At 39.9% G+C, this 16,907-nt stretch overlaps 1 protein-coding gene across 2 annotated transcripts in view; it reads left to right on the top strand.

The window, feature by feature from the left end:
* Positions 1 to 16,907, top strand: part of NUP210L (nucleoporin 210 like) — a 58,419-nt gene that overhangs the window by 9,476 nt on the left and 32,036 nt on the right. For both annotated transcript variants that reach the window (XM_079761586.1, XM_079761585.1), the window contains exons 5-14: positions 1,211 to 1,361; positions 3,518 to 3,650; positions 4,315 to 4,473; positions 6,876 to 6,944; positions 7,661 to 7,767; positions 8,468 to 8,608; positions 9,946 to 10,083; positions 10,776 to 10,931; positions 13,169 to 13,367; positions 13,724 to 13,869. In XM_079761586.1, coding sequence (XP_079617712.1) covers positions 1,211 to 1,361; positions 3,518 to 3,650; positions 4,315 to 4,473; positions 6,876 to 6,944; positions 7,661 to 7,767; positions 8,468 to 8,608; positions 9,946 to 10,083; positions 10,776 to 10,931; positions 13,169 to 13,367; positions 13,724 to 13,869 — 1,399 coding nt within the window. The remainder of the gene's footprint in view (positions 1 to 1,210; positions 1,362 to 3,517; positions 3,651 to 4,314; positions 4,474 to 6,875; positions 6,945 to 7,660; positions 7,768 to 8,467; positions 8,609 to 9,945; positions 10,084 to 10,775; positions 10,932 to 13,168; positions 13,368 to 13,723; positions 13,870 to 16,907) is intronic.

Here is a 16,907-nt window from a genome sequence, read left to right as displayed (position 1 = left end):
CTGTCTGACTTCTTTGGAACAGATAAATTTACCAGGTGGGGGGATGTCTCTGATACAGTAGGATGCAGGATATAGTATGGTATGGATATAGGGTACCATTATGATAGTTTAATTTAATGAACTGCAAAGGAGTTCATGCATTCAGGATTGCTAGTATGTACATCTAGAGGCCCGGTGCACAAAATTTGTACACTGGTAGGGTCCCTAGGCCTGGCTGGCGATCAGGACCTATCGGGGTCTTCTGGCTGCCAGCCAGAGCCTTCCTTTGTTCCACGCTGCCCCCTAATGGTCAGCACATGTCATAGCGAGCGATCGAACTCTAGGTCTCCAGGTTGAACTCCTGAGGGGAAATTTTTTATATTAGCCTTTTATATATATAGATTATTTGAGTCAGGTATATGTTCTGGCTGTTTTGTTGTTTAAGCTATTTGCACATGCTGAAATCCAGTAAGTGGGAAAAATAGTATGAAATTTTTTCTTCAGTACCAAGAAGTAGCTCTGAGACCATCCAAGTTTTAGTCCAACAACAATTTTAGCCAGAGGCACATTAAATACTTTTCTTCTATCTAGTCCTTGTGGGGGAAAAAACGTTAAAACTTTTGCCCTGGCCAGTGTGTTCAGTGGTTAGAGTGCTGAGCTAGCACTGAAGGGTCTCGGATTTGATTCCTGGTCAAGAGCATGAACCTGGTTGCAGGTTCGATCCCTGGCCCTGGTTGGGCGCCTGCAGGAGGCAGCCAGTCGATGTCTCTCTTTCTCTCTCTCTTTTCCCCTCCCCTCCCCTTCCTCCCTCCCTTCCACTCTCTCTAAAAAATCAATGGAGCCCTAGCTGGTTTGGTTCAGTGGATACAGCGTCGGCCTGTGGTCTGAAGGGTCCCAGGTTCAATTCCAGTCAAGGGCACATGTCCAGGTTGTGGGCTCAATTCCCAGTAGGGGGTGTACAGGAGGCAGCAGCCAGTCAATGATTCTATCTCATCATTTATGTTTCTATCTCTCTCTTCCTCTCTGAAATCAATAAAATATATATATATATTTTTTTTTTAAATCAATGGAAAAAAATCCTTGGGTGAAGGTTAACAACAAAAAAACAACACACAACTTTTTATACTGTGTAGAGATTGAAGAGTCTAGGTTTAAAGTTGCTTAGTGCCTTTTGGAAGAAGACTGATTATTTGATTCTATTAGAAACAAACCCTATTTTAAATTTCTTTAGGATTCTAAAATACTCTGAAGCAGAATATTCTCCTCCAGCATATATAACTGAGATGGAAAAAGAAGGGAAACAAGGAGATATAATTTTGGTGTCTGGGATTAGAACTGGTGCAGCCGTTGTAAAAGTTCAAATTTTGGAACCATTTTATAAGGTAAAAAGTTTGTGCTATAAACTGTCATTTACTAGTCTTGCCTACATAAAATATAGTTTCTTATGTTTATCTATAATAGAAACTTTCTATCTAACCTGATATAATTTGGGCTAATAATCATTTAATTGAAAAAGTCATTTGAAGTGGGTAAACATAAAAAGCAACACTTGTCTTCCTTAAACATTGTGTTACCTATTACAAATACAACTGCTGTTTTCTGTAAAAACATATAAATGCATTAAAAATATTTTTATTTATTTCATAGAGGAAGAGAGAGAGAGAACATCAGTGATGAGACTCATTGATTGGCTGCCTCCCGCACACACCCCACTAGATATGGAGCCCCAACCCGGACATGTGCCCTGACCTGGAATTGAACCTCAACCTCCTGGTTCATAGGTTGACACTCAACCACTGAGCCATGCTGGCCGGGCTATAACTGCATTTTATTCACCAATCCTTTGGTGTAGGTCCAAGACCTTTCTTTGATCATGAGTTCACTGGTTAGAACTATACATACTGTTTCTTGTATAAATTGGTTTCTAGTTTCTTCTTTTCATTTTATAGTAAAGTGAAAAATCAGACTTGTGAAGCAATTTGAATACATAATTCCATATTTTTCAAGGATTTTTACATTTCTCACCTAAACCCAATTTAATAGCACATTTTAGCAGTTTGCTTTTAACTTTTCAAAACTTTTAAATTTTTTTGCACTTCATTTGGTTAGAGCATAGTCTCAATATGCCAAGGTTGTGATTTCAATCCCCAGTCAGGGCACATACAAGAATCAACCAATGAATGCATAAATGAGTGGAACACAAAATCAATGTGTGTGTTTTTTTCTTTCTCTCAAATCAATTGAAAGAAAGGTTTAAATTTTTTGTAGAAACAACTGTTCTATTTTTCCCCCATATATTTTATTGATTTTTTACAGAAAGGAATAGAGAGTTAGAAACATTGATCAACTGCCTCCTGCACACTTCCTTCTGGGGATGTGCCCGCAACCAAGGTACATGCCCTTGACCAGAATCGAACCTGGGACCCTTGAGTCCGCAGGCTGACGCTCTATCCACTGAGCCAAACTGGTTAGGGCACAACTGTTCTATTTTTGCATTCATGGTTTATTTTTTAAGTGGTTTATAATTAAACTAGTGGCCCAGTGCACGGATTTGTGCACATTCTAAGGAAATTAATTACATTCTTGTGGTGGCACTGTGGCTTGAAGGGCATCTGTGGAATGAGCTGGGTCCCTCTGGCAGGTGGGGTCCCTCAGTCTGGCCTGTGGGGATAGGGCCAAAACCGGCTCTTCGACATCCCCAAGGGGTCCCGGAGTGTGAGAGGGCACTCTGCAAAGTTGCTGCCGTACAGGGTGGGGAACGCAAACTCAAGTGTGCAGTAAACCAGATTCAGAGCTAACAGTGCCACAGCAACAACATAACCCCACAGCCGAAGGTGGAATCGTGCTGCCCCGCAAGGAATCGGGCTCCCTCCTCTCTGGTTCTGGGGTGCATCACCCATGAACCGCCTCTGCCAAGTCACTGCAGCTCAGCAGCTCCTGCGTTAAGCATCTGCCCCCTGGTGGTCAGGGCCCATCATAGGTACCAGCCAGTCTGACGGTCGGACAGTCATGTAGCCTTTTATATATATAGAAGTGCTACTGGCATAAATAGATTTGGGGAAAAAATTGTCTTGTGATTAGCATTTACTGCAAGTGGCAGGAACACAAGTGTATAGGTATCCTAGAGGGCAGCCTACTAGCCTTGTGTTGGGTAAGCCTTCACAAGAATCAATGTTCAACTTAATCTGGAAAGACAGTTCGTGGTTGGTTAAAAAGATTTCTGTGGCATAACAGTGAAATCTTACCGTTTCTCGTTTCAGCATACTTGTCATTTTATTTACCTACTCTTTTCCTTTAGAAGGCTCGTCATTTTTTATTCTTAGTTTGAGTGATTTAGAAAATAAGTGACTTAGAAAGTTAGTAAATGACTTAGAAAGTTAATATAGTATTAAGATTCATGGTCATTTTTTTATGGCTAACTGAAATTATGATTTGTGATTAGGAAAGCATTTTTAAAAATCTTTATAAAGCTTTTAACAAGGAAGATGGCCTTGAGGATTTTGCCTCAAGTTTGGAAATTATTTTTTTCCTCTTTTAGAAAGTGACCGCAGCAGTGATACGTCTGCTTGTTTTGGAGAATGTATTTCTTGTGCCATCCCATGATATTTATCTCTTAGTAGGAACATGTATTAAATACCGGGTTGCAAAAATGGTTCAGGGACGAGTGACAGGTAAGGTGATTTAACATTTCCTAAGACTGACATTTCCCAAATCCTTTCTGCTGAGAAGCAGCTCCACGTTATGTATGCACATGCTTTTAGATTTTGTAATAAAGTTTTCTCTAATTGCTCTCTTAGAGCCAATACTGGACATGTCTTAAACAGATTAAATGCTGTAGTTTGGCTACTTAGCTTCACTAACCATAGGCATATGAGTTCTCCATTAAAACAACCAAAAACTTACTAGCTTCTGCAGGGCAAGGGAAGAAACTTTACCAGAAAGGATATGAATTATCTTGGCAAAAGTTTCTTGAAAAACTCAGTTCGGTAACTGAAAACTGAATATTCTATTGACTCCAAAAATCCCATTGAACTTATAAAGTGTGCATTGACCCATTAATATTAATTCTTTCCTAACTTACCTAGTGGGGATTCCTTCTGCTACTCTCCGTTTTCTGGTTTGTAAGAATACAAGTAATACCAACAATAAACTCATAGTACCCTCCCCAAACGGCTACATGTAGAAATTCATCATAGTGGAAAGTAAAGTAGGAACAGATCATACATACTCTTATCTAGGCCTGCTTCTTGATTTTCCTTTTATAATCCAACAATGTACTATTATCTGTTGGAATGGCTGCTCTCATTATATTTATGTATCTTTCATGTTTTACAGAGATGGGATTTCCCCTGGAACATTATACACTGGAATTACAAAACCATAAAGTTGCACATAATGAATCTTTTTCTGGGAAAGTGGCTTTACTGGATGAGAAAACAGCCATTGTGACTGCCATCCAACTGGGCCAAACTAATCTTATTTTTGTACATAAAAGTATCCTTTTGTTGAAGTTTTAGCTGCCAATATATCTTTCCCTGAGCATGCTAGAAATGCTCCTTGGTAAAATAATTTGTTGAGTGATTATAATACCACTACACATAATTTTCTATAGGTTTTATTTTTAACAAGAACTGTAAATTATTATTGTTATACTTTCTAACAACAGGAAGAGAAGTAGTTGGATGGAGCTTAGTATCTGTTGACTTTAGTGCTTATTTGCAACCTCAATCACATTATGAGACTGAGGAAAACAGTTTGGAGGAACTTGTGTGTGAATTTTATTAATTTGTTGTTTTCACATGAATAATTGAGAAAAGATGATTAATATTTGTTGAGTTGAGAGTAATTTTTTTAATCCTCACCCAAAGATATGTTTTTATTGATTTGAGACAGAGAGAGAGGGAGAGAGAAACATTGATGTGAGAGAGAAACAGGGATCAGTTGCCTCCTATAGGCACCCCAACAGGGGATTGAACCCAAAACCTATATATGTGCTCTGACTGGAATCAAACCCAAACCTTTTTGGTGTATGGGATGATGCTACACCCAACTGAGCCACCTGGCCAAGGCAAGTTGAGAGTAATTTTTAAAAATTCACCAAACCTGCTCTGTAAGGATATAACAGAGACACCTAGAGCTCTATTAAAGTTGATGGAAATAAAACAGAATGAAGATTTAAATTCTCAGAAAATTGAAGCATTTGGATTTCATATCTCAGTGTTTGATTTTGAAATATTTCCTATTTTTGAATATTTGAATCTGAAAGAAATTAATTTATTCAGCAAATATTATATTCCTATACCATATGCTCAACATTATTCTAAGCTCTGGGGATACAGACTATTTTACTCAGGGTAGTTAAGGAAGTCTTTGATAAGGTGACATTGTAGCAGTAAGCCATTTGGATATCTGGGTAAAAGAGCTCCAGGAAGAGGAAGTAAAAATTGCAAAGGTTCTGAAACAGGAGCATGTTTGCCATGTTTAAAGAAGGTTCACCCGGCTGGTGTGGCTCAGTGGTTGAATGTCCACCTATGAGCCAGGAGTTCACAGTTCAATTCCCAGTCAGAGCACATGCCCAGGTTGCAGGCTCGATCCCCAGTAGGGGGTGTGCAGGAAGCAGCTGATTCTCTCTCATCATTGATGTTTCTCTCCTCCTCCCTTTCTATATCTGAAATCAATTAAAAAAAACATTTTAAAATAAAAGTTTGATTCTTCAAATAGAGTAAATATTTTTTATTTATGTTATCACTATAGATAATATAGTGAGAAATTATAGTCTAGTGAATGGAATTAATACAATTTCTAAATTAGTGTACTTTGAATTAATGAGTTTTCTGTTTCCAGTTATATGTTTCTCAGAGCAGAAATACTTTTTTATTTTTTAAATCTTTATTGAAAAACAAAGGGGAAAAAAGGTAGTGTAAACAAGAAAGTCCAGAAATACTTTTTGCTTAGCTTGTGGATGCAGTATATTTTTGAGAGGGAATTATGTTCCTAATTAGATCTGTATAGTGGGTAGAAGAATAAATTTGTATTTCTGCTAGAATTTAACTTCAAATGAAGAGGATAATGGGTAGTATGGTGTATAAGTGACCCAGAAGTAACTTCAGTGGGAGGAGAAAGCATTTTGGTGTTACAGATTTGCTGCAGATATTAGAAAATCAATTCATGATTTATTTATTTTTTTTTTGAGAGAGAGGACATTTATTAAAGCTGGGGACAGTGAAACAAGGAAGGACTTAGGGTAGAAGAAGCAGCAGGAGATCCTAGGTGGGGCTGCTTTGCTCCTAGAAAGTCAGAGAAAAGGGGGCCTTGGAGACAGGTTCAGGGGGGTTAGTCCAGGACGAGCCGCTGCTGCCCATTGCTCCCCTGGTTGCAAGTCTCCTGGGGACCATTAGAGTTTAGGAGATAACACGCCTGAGAGGGAAGAAAGGCGTGGGTGCTCCCAGAAGGGAGAGCGCCTCAATTAGTGGTTTTTTAAAAGTCTGCAGAGCTCAAGGCTGAATGGCAAGTCATGCCTCTCCCTATTCCTCTATCACCCTGTTCATTCCTTCAGCCAGAGCCATGCCACTTTGTCCTGCTTCCCATAATGGGCTTCGGTGTAAGTTTATTTGGAAAAAGGGTCCTGCAGCTAAATGAATATTAAAAGCGTGGAGCATGGCCTTTTTTCTCTCATTCCATTTTTCTCAAATTTGAAATTCAAGAATACCTGATTCATGTGATTATTGAGTCCCTCATATTTTTCTCAGAAGTGTACACATTTAGGTTTTTGCTTTTCAAGGGATAGTTAAAGGTAGAAGTTTTGTTTGTGGGTTCATTTTTTTCCCTTTGGTGTAGCACACATTTCTCTTTTCACCCAACTTTGGTTTATATGATTTCCTTAAGCAAAAATTAAGATGTCCATATGCGCTCTGTGTCTGGACTTCCAAATTGCACCATATATGTTGTGCAACCTGGATTTTTAGGTATTTTTAGATAACAATTTTCTGAAAGCTAAATAGCTAAAATGAACATATTGAAAATGATAGCGCTTCTTTAACCTTCATTTTGAGACCTAATTAATTACAAATTCAACCTTACTTTGACATTTTTTCATACATTGTTCTGGTTATATGCTGTCTGTAAGAGTGAAACAGATTGTGGAAAATATAAAGATCCATGTAATGCAATATTGGGTTAGGAAAAGAGACTTTATACAAGAGAAAAAGAATCCAAATGTCGCTCTATCCGGTTTGATTCAGTGGGTAGAGTGTTGGCCTGTGGACCGAAAGATCCTGGGTTCGATTCCAGTCAGGAGCACGGCTGGGGCCCTGGTCGGGGCTTTGCAGGAGACAATCAATTGATGTGTTTCTCTCACATCGTTATTTCTCTCGGTCTTTCCCTCTCTCTAAAAACAATGGAAAAATACCCTCAGGTGAGGATTAAAAAAAGGAGAGAGAGAGAGAATCTGAATGTCTTTAGACCATTTGAAACAATGAGTCTAACTGAAAGAATCTAAAATCTTGCCTGACAATTGTGGTTTGTTTTTATGTGCAGATATAACTGGGAGTATTTCTTTGTACCTGAGCTCAGTTAAGCCAGCATCTTTGGAACCCCAGATTGTTATACAATTTGATAGAGTGAACTGCAGGATCTACTTTGGAAACTCTCCTAATATTTTTGTTTCTTGATGTGTATGTAGGTTTCACAGTCCAGCCTGGAGGCCGATGGAGTCTAGAGGTGGGACAGGTGTATGTCATCACGGTAGAAGTGTTTGATAAAAGCAGCACAAAGGTCTATATTTCAGATGTGAGTCTCTCTTGTATTTTTCTAGCCCCTTGTACCTTTTTATTTGCTTTTGCTTCCAGATTTTACCTTTGGAAATGCAAGTTACTACTTCATTATTATTATTATTAAATAGTTCTGTCCTTGAGGAATGCTAAGCCAGAAGTAAAATATATAATTTGGTCAGAATTATAGGAAAGAACTGAAGTGGTAATGCTTTGGAGGGGATCCTCATTCTACAGCTTCACTTCAGAGATGGTTAGCACAGTATTGTAGGGTGAGAGCAGTAGTGTGAACATCAGATGAAGTGTTCTATTCACTCTCCAGCATTTCCCCTCTCCCCCCACTGTCAACTTATGGAATGGCACATCCCACTAAAATTTACCTCAGCTTGACTCCTTCTATTTCTGATTACTTGCCATTAGTGAATCTTTCAAAAACTAGCACCACATTAGAATTACATCTTTCCGACTTAGAATTTCCATGAGGCAGAGCAAAAATTTTGTTTTTATTTATTTATTTTTAATAGCAAAGGTGGAGATTTTATTGAAGAACAAGTATAGGCTCCCACGTGGGGAGGGGGAAAGAGTGCCCTATTTTTATTTCTTTATCCCCAGAATGCAGAGCCACACTTTTTTTCTCTTTCTTTAATGCTTTGGGATTAAGATGGCTTTAGGGAAAAAGCATTTCTTCAGGTTTGTGTTGCTGTTGGGCTGATTTTCAGAATGTCAGGATTACATGCCAGTTCCTAAAGGAATACTTTGAAGAGCAGCTAACGACTGTGAATGGATCTTACCACGTAGTGAAAACCCTAAAAGATGGTGTTGTGGTGATAAATGCATCCCTGACTTCCATCATTTCCCAGGTAGGAACTAAAAGGACTTCTTTGAGTTCTGAGAATACTGATGAATCTTGGTAACTTCTTGTTTTGCAAGCAGATATATGGCATATTCCACCTTTATCTTTCACAAAAAATAAAAAACTGATAAACAGCTCTGGTCGTGTGGCTCAGTTGGTTGGAGCATGGTCCCATACACCAAAAGGGTATGGGTTCGATTGTCAGTCAGGGCACACATATCTAGGTTATGGGTTGATCTCGAGTCATGGGGTATACAAGCGACAACTCTTGCCTCCCACATCGATGTTTCTCTCTATCCCTCTCTTCTTTCTCCCTTCTTCTCTCTCTAAAATCAATCAACATATCCTTAGGTAAGGATAAAAAAACACCAAAAAAACTGATAAACAGTATACTTAGTAGTTTATACCTCTATAAATTTTCTATTCCAATCTGCGTTATTGCATGTATCTACATTTTATGGTTATTGTATATTTATATAACTTGAAGTTCCTTTATATGTTTTTATTGGTTTCAGAGAGGGAGGAAGAGGGAGAAAGAGAGAGTAATATCAATGATGAGAGGGAATCATTGATTGTCTGCCTCCTGCATGCCCCCTACTGGATATCGAGCCTGCAACCTGGGCATGTGCCCTGACTGGGAATTGAACCATGACCTCCTGGTTCAGAGGTCAGCGCTCAATCACTGAGCCATGCCGGCTGGGCTCCCCCCAGCATCTTTAGATGTTCTCTTTCTTTTTTTTTAAAAAAAAATATATTTTATTGATTTTTTTACAGAGAGGAAGGGAGAGGGATAGAGAGTTAGAAACATCAATGAGAGAGAAACATCGATCAGCCGCCTCCTGCACACCCCCTATTGGGGATGTGCCCACAACCAAGGTACATGCCCTTGACCAGAATTGAACCTGGGACCTTTCAGTCTGAAGGCTGACGATCTATCCACTGAGCCAAACCAGTTAGGGCAAAATGTTCTCTTTCTTTTATTATGAATAGTTTGTAATATCCCTTTGCCTTTAGAGTTCATGTACTTAACTGATGAGTGTTGAAGTGTCTTTCTTTCTGAAATTATGATTTCCTTCCCTATGTTGATAAAACTTTTATTTCAGGAAACTTTAACTAGTTTCCCTGATTGTGATACTTATTTTGGGTTTAGCAAAATTCCTTTCATTATTAATGAACCACAGTAGTTGTGCTTCTTTAATGAATAGGGACATTTGTTTCTTTTATATATAGAAACTGGTTGAGTAATTCATTAGCACACCATGTTCTGGTGCTTTGAATATGAATGTGTATTATATGAAGAATCCTCATAAAAGCTCTTTTGCTTCCTTTTTTTTGCTCTTCTAGAATAAAAATATTCAGCCTATAAAACTTCCAATTGTACATCAGCAAGAAGTGAAGATTTATTTACCCATCAAGCTTACCCCCAACTACTTGGCATTTCCTCATTATCCTATGGGAATGTTATATCGTTATAAAGTACAGGTATACTGTCTTATAAAATGAGGTTTCACAAAGAGATAATTCAGTTTCTGTGATAGCTTAATTTTTTGAAATTTGGCTAATGTTAAATTCATTTCCCCCTAGTCCTAATAGTATAACTCAGATTTTTTGGTGACAACCAAATTATGCTCTTGAATAGTGTCATCCTTACAAAACTAGGTATACTTTCTGTCTCTCCTCCATTTATTCTTTCCTTGTGAGTTTTTTTCCCCCTAGATATGTTTTTAGTTATTTTAGAGAAAGATGAAGGGAGAGGGAGAGAGATAGAAATGTCAAAGATGAAAGAGAAGCATCAATTGGCTGCCTCCTGCATGCCCCCTATTGGGGATCGAGCTGGCAAACCAGGCATGTGCTCTGACCTGGAACCGAACCGTGACCTCCTGGTTCATGGGTCAACACTTAACCACTGAACCCCACCAGCTGGGCTCCTTGTGAGTTTTATCAGTTTTATTAAGCTTCTTTGTGCCCTTTTTGACATTTTGTGACACTGCCATTAATAATCTCCTTTTAGCATTTATCTTCCCCTTTTTACTAGGACATCAGTTTCCTCATGTGTCCAGAAATAATTCATTATATATTTTTAGTATTTCTCAAACTTTACCACATTTTACGTCTCCATGTAAATTACATTTTTCTCCTATAGTAATTAAATATAAGGTGGTATTTTTTCACAGGTAGAGGGTGGCAGTGGCAACTTCACCTGGGCCTCTTCTAACGAAACAGTGGCCATGGTAACCACAAAAGGAGTGGTGACTGCTGGTCAGGTCAGAGGCAACAGTACTGTTGTGGCCCGAGATGTACAAAATCCTTTTCGATACGGAGAAATGAAGGTAAACAACTCTCCAAAGAACCTTCTTATTACTCCTGAGATACTACTGCCTAAATTTATTTCTTCTCTTTTCTTTTTTTGCTGTCTAAATTTAAGTACAGTAACACATTTAAGCAAAGACAAAATAAAAGATCTTTTTTAAAAGATATGGCCCTGCCCGGTAGCTCAGTTAGAGCATCATCCCAATATGCCAAGGTTGTGGGTTCCATCTCCAGTCAGGGCATATAAAAGAATATATAAGAATCAACCAATGAGCCCTGACCGGTTTGGCTCAGTGGATAGAATGTTGGCCTGTAGACGGGAGGGTCCCAGGTTTGATTCCAGTCAAGGGCATGTACCTTGGTTGTGGGCACGTCCCCAGTGGGAGGTGTGCAGGAGGCAGCTGATCGATGTTTCTAACTCTATCCCTCTCCCTTCCTCTCTGTAAAAAATCAGTGAAACGTATTTAAAAAAAAAAAAAGAATCAACCAATGAATGCATAAATAAGTGGAACAAAAATTTGATATTTCCCGCTCTCTTTCTCTCTCTCCCACCTTCCTCTCTCTTTCTCAAATCAATCAATAAATAAAAAATTTTAAAGCTATCAAGAAAGAGGAATTGATCTATATTAGAGGTGAACAAACTTTTTCTGTAAAGGGCCATATAGTAAACCAATAAAAATATTATTTTTTGTTGTTTTAAATATATATTTTTATTGATTTCAGAGAGGAAGGGAGAGGGAGAGAGAGATAGAAACATCAGTGATGCCCTAGCCAATTTGGCTCAGTGGATAGAGCATAGGCCTGGGGACTGACAGTTCCCAGGTTCAATTCCGGTCAAGGGCACATGCCCGGGTTGCGGGCTCGATCCTCAGTAGGGGGTGTGCAAGAGGCAGCTGATCAATGATTCTCATCATTGATGTTTCTATCTCTCTCTCTCCCTCTCTGAAATCAATAAAAATATATTTTAAAAATAAAATAAAAAAGGAAAGCTGATTTAAAAAAAAAAAACATCAGTGATGAGAGAGGATCATTGATTGGCTGCCTCATGCATGTCCTCCACTGGGATCAAGCCCGTATCCCCGGCATGTGCCCTTGACCAAATCGAGCCCAGGACCCTTCATTCCATAGGCCGACACTTCATCCACTGAGCCAAGCTGGCTAGGACCTAAAAACATATTTAAAAATATATATATATTATTGATTTTTACAGAGAGGAAGGGAGAGGGATAGAGAGTTAGAAACATCGATGAGAGAGAAACATCAATCAGCTGCCTCCTGCAGACCCCCTACTGGGGATGTGCCTGCAACCAAGGTACATGCCCTTGACCAGAATCGAACCCGGGACCCTTCAGTCTGCAGACTGATGCTCCATCCACTGAGCCAAACCAGTTAGGGCTAAAAAAATATTTTAAAAAAATTTAAAATAAGCCCTAGCTGGTTTAGCTCAGTGGATAGAGTGTCGGCTTGCAGACTAAAGGGTCCCAGGTTCGATTCCAGTCAAGGGCACATGGTGGGGTTGCGGGCTCAATCCCCAGTAGGGGGTGTGCAGGAGACAGCTGATCAATGATTTTCTCTCATCATTGATGTTTCTGTCTCTCTCCCTCTCCCTTCCTCTCTGAAATCAATAAAAAAAATACATATTAAAAAATTAAAATTAAAAGAAATGAGTGACATATTCAGCACCTTCTACACATACACACATGTGCATGCATATTGTATATAAAACACACATATATGTTCATGTATTCCTGTATTTAAATATTTAAGGAATGCTTTCATCTAAGACAGTGGTCAGCAAACTCATTAGTCAACAGAGCCAAATATCAACAGTACAATGATTGAAATTTCTTTTGCGAGCCAAATTTTTTAAACTTAAACTTCTTCTAATGCCACTTCTTCAAAATAGACTCGCCCAGGCCATGGTATTTTGTGGAAGAGCCACACTCAAGGGGCAAAGATTCGCATGTGGCTCGCGAGCCGCTGTTTGTGAACCACTGATCTAAGACTTTTAAAAAAATATTTTTATTGATTTCAGAGAAGAAGGGAGAGGGGGAGAGAGATAGAAACATCAATGATGAAAGAGAAGCATCTATTGGCTGCCTCCTGCATGCCCCCCACTGGGGACCAAGCCCACAACCTGGGCATGTGTGCTGACTGGAAATCGAACCATGACTTTTTGGTTCATAACTCGATGCTCAACCAGCCATGCTGGCTGGGCTGACATAACTTTCTTGAATGATTAATTTTTTTCCTCTAGATATATGTCCTGAAACTGAACAAAATTGAACTGTTACCATATCGTGCTGATGTGGAGATTGGCCAGCTTATAGAAATCCCCATTGCTATGTATCACGTAAATAAGGAGACCAGTGAGGCCATCGCATTCTCAGACTGCTCTCTTTTATCCTTGGATCTACACATGGATAAGCAAGGAGTTTTTACTCTTTTCAAAGAAGGTGAGAGTAAGTTTTTTATATTCTTCTTTCTTTGTCTTAGAAATAAAGGACAAATCATCAATTCAGAAACTACAAATTATATTATAAATTCACATATTACCTTTCTTTACAATACTTTGGTTTATTCTGTCAACTGCCCTTGTAGTAAGTGCCTCCTGAATGCCCCCTACTGGGTATGTGCCTGCAACCTGGGTATGTGCCCAGATGGAAATTGAACCCGAGGCCCTTTGATGCATGGAATGACGCCCAAACAACTGAGCCACACCGGCCAGGGCGATTCTTTTATTTCTATAGACTGATTTCCTTGAGAACTGAGTGCTTGTAACCCTACTGAAGTCATACTATTTGATTTGCAGGTATTCAAAGACCTGGACCAAAGCACTGTTCCAGTACACATGTAGCAGCCAAATCTCTGGGTCATGCTCTGTTAGCAGTGCGTGTAACTGAGTGTGGAGAGGACATGGAAAGCAGTGCCACATTCGCTGCTTATGACCCCCTAAAGGTGAGATATTTTGTGGTAAGGAACTGGACTCCACTGTGTCTGCTTAGGGGCTTCTTAGCTGCCTGTGATCTCTATTAAAGATCACTGATATTTGTGTTCTCTTTACTTACCACTCTGTTTCCTCTCTTTCTTTCTGTTTTCCTTCCTTCCTTCCTTCCTTCCTTCCTTCCTTCCTTCCTTCCTTCCTTCCTTCCTTCCTTCCTTCCTTCCTTCCTTCCTTCCTTCCTGTGTTAATCCTCACCCAAGAATTTTTTTTTATTTATTTTTTTGTTCAGAACCACATTTATAAGGTTACTTAAGAATCTTCTGGAGGACCAAGATGGTGGCATAGGGCAGACGCCTGATTGTTGCCTACCACAACAATTAAGAATATTTTTTCCATTGCTTTTATTTATTTTTGTAAATATTTATATTGACTTAAAATTTTTTATTGATTTTTCTTAAGAGAGAGAGGAAGGAAGAAGGAGAGAGAGAGAAACATCAATGTAAGAGAGAGACATTGATTGCTTGCCTCCTATGCACACCCCAACTGCGGCCAGAAATTGAAACTTTAACCCAGGTACGTGTCCTTGACTGGGAATTGAACCTTGTGACCCTTTGGTATGTGGGCTGATGCTCTAACCAGTAAGAAATACCAGCCAGGGCTACTTACTACTCTCTTGTTTTTAGATCTACAGCTCTCCCATCAAACCTGAGTATTAGGGATCTTACTCCCCCACTTTCTGCCACAGGAATATCTTTAAGTTGTATCAGCAAGTTTTAGACATTCCCCTGCCTTTTTTAATGAGATATAAAATATGTATAGTAAAGTATATAAAGTGCACTAATCTTAATGTACTATTTCAATTTTTACATATGCACATATCTCTGTAAGTACCACCCTGAATAATATATTAAATATTAGCATACTCTCTTTTGAAGAATTCTGAAAGAAAACATTCAATCCTAGAGAGGGAGTCAGTTATCTTACCCTTTGTACTTATTGATTTTATTATTTTTTATTTTTTTATTGATTTCAGAGAGGAAGGGAGAGAGAGAGAGCCAAAAACAGCAATGATGAGAATCATTGATCGGCTGCCTCCCGCAGACCCCCCCACTGGGGATCGAGCCCACCACCCCGACATGTGCCCTTGACTGGAATCAAACCCAGGACCCTTTAGTCCGCAGGCCGACGCTCCATCCATTGAGCCAAACCAGCCAGGGCGTACTTATTGATTTTAATACAACAGATTTTATTTTGGACTCTAAGGATTGGTCCATTATAATTGGTACATTATGACGAGGTAGTTTAGAATAAAAGTAGATAGAGCAACCAATGTGTCTCTCTCACATGGATGTTTCTCTCTCTCCACCCGCCCCCCTCTAAAAATCAATGGAAAAGATATCCTCGGGTGAGGATTAAAAAAAATTTTTAAATAAAGGTGGCACCCATAGGGAAAAAGTTAACACTAATGAAAGAAGCAAAGTAAGTTATTAATTCTTTTTTATTTTTCAGAGTATATATTTTTTAAAGCTGGGGACAGTGAAACAAGGACAGGCCTGGGATAGAGGAAGCAGCAGAAGCTCACTGGAAAGTCAGAGAAAAGGGGGCCTCGGAGTCAGGCTCAGGGGGTTAGTCCAGGACGAGCTGTGCTGCCCAGTGCTCCCCTGCTTGCACGTCTCGTGGGGGCCTTCCTGAGAGGGAAGGCGTGGGCATGTTTCCAGGAGGGAGAGCACCTAAGTTACTAATTTTAAAAAGATAACTTACTCACTAAAATTTGCATTTTAAGTTGGCCTCATTGCACATTCTAAATAAGTATTAAACATATGAGCATATTTCATTTGTTCTCTTAGTTAATGGCCTAATTAAGTGAAAGTGCTTAGCTGTGGCTCACTGTCACTTCACTTGTGTTTTTTTTCTTGCTTTTATCATTACTCATAGCCTTATTTCATATTTATTGAGTGTCCACAAATCAGATTTTCGCTGAATAAAAACCTTAAAGGAAAGGAAGTAACATGATGATTTTCTTTTTCCACTTAGTGCTTTCGTTATACATATTTCCCTTAACCTGCTGAACAATATCCTATATAATAAAAACCTAATAAGCAAATTGACCGAGTGGCAGAACAACCGGTGGAACGACACTGATCATCAGGGGGCAGACTCTCAACGCAGGAGCTGCCCCCAGCCCTCAGGCCCCAGGCCAGCCAAGGAGGGTACCAGTGAGGGCCCCCTGGTCACCCCACAGAGGGAGGCAACCAGCAGCGGCAGCGGGGGGGCAGGGCCAGCAAGCGGGCAGTGCCAGGCCAGCCAAGGAGGGTGCCAGTGGGGCCCCCCCCCCCGATCGTACCACCAGTCACCCCACACATCAACCCTGATCGCCGGCCAGGCCTAGGGACCCTACCCGTGCACCGGGCCTCTAGTGTGTGTGTGTGTACACACACACACACACACACACACACACACACACACACACACGTATCTTACCTAATAATAGACAAACATGTAAATTGACTGTACCTCCACTACACCACCAGCCAATCAGGAATGATATACAAATTAACCCTACAAAAATGGCGGTTAATTTGCATACACAGGCTCCGAGTGATGGTGTTGGGCGGGATGCTTACGTCGTCACCATGGTGATGAAGCAGGTGTTCTGCCCCACCCCCGGTCTCTCAGGGCCTCTGGGCAGTGTGGGAAGGCGGGCCCAGAGCAGAAAGAGGCGGCTCCAGGGCCTAAGCAGAAAGTGGCTGGGCCAGAGTGGAAAGGCGGTGCCGGCAGCCAGGGAAAGGAAAGGCCATTCTAGCACGAATCTTTGTGCATCGGGCTTCTAGTATATATATATATATATACTAGAAGCCCGATGCACAAAGATATATATATATTCTATCTTTGTTATCACTGTTATGTTTTGGTACCTGATATAGTTCCCAATTTGTCCAATTCAGTTGATCTGGTTAGTTTTGGACTATATGTTAGGAAAAGGAATAATTTTAGTTTTGCTTTCTCTGGGAGGCCTTCAGTGAATCCTTTTCTACGAGAGGCGTGTATGGCA

The sequence above is a fragment of the Cnephaeus nilssonii genome (assembly GCF_951640355.1).
Source record: "Cnephaeus nilssonii genome assembly, chromosome: 21".
NCBI lineage: Eukaryota > Metazoa > Chordata > Mammalia > Chiroptera > Vespertilionidae > Cnephaeus > Cnephaeus nilssonii.
This window is presented reverse-complemented; position numbering and strand designations above follow the sequence as displayed.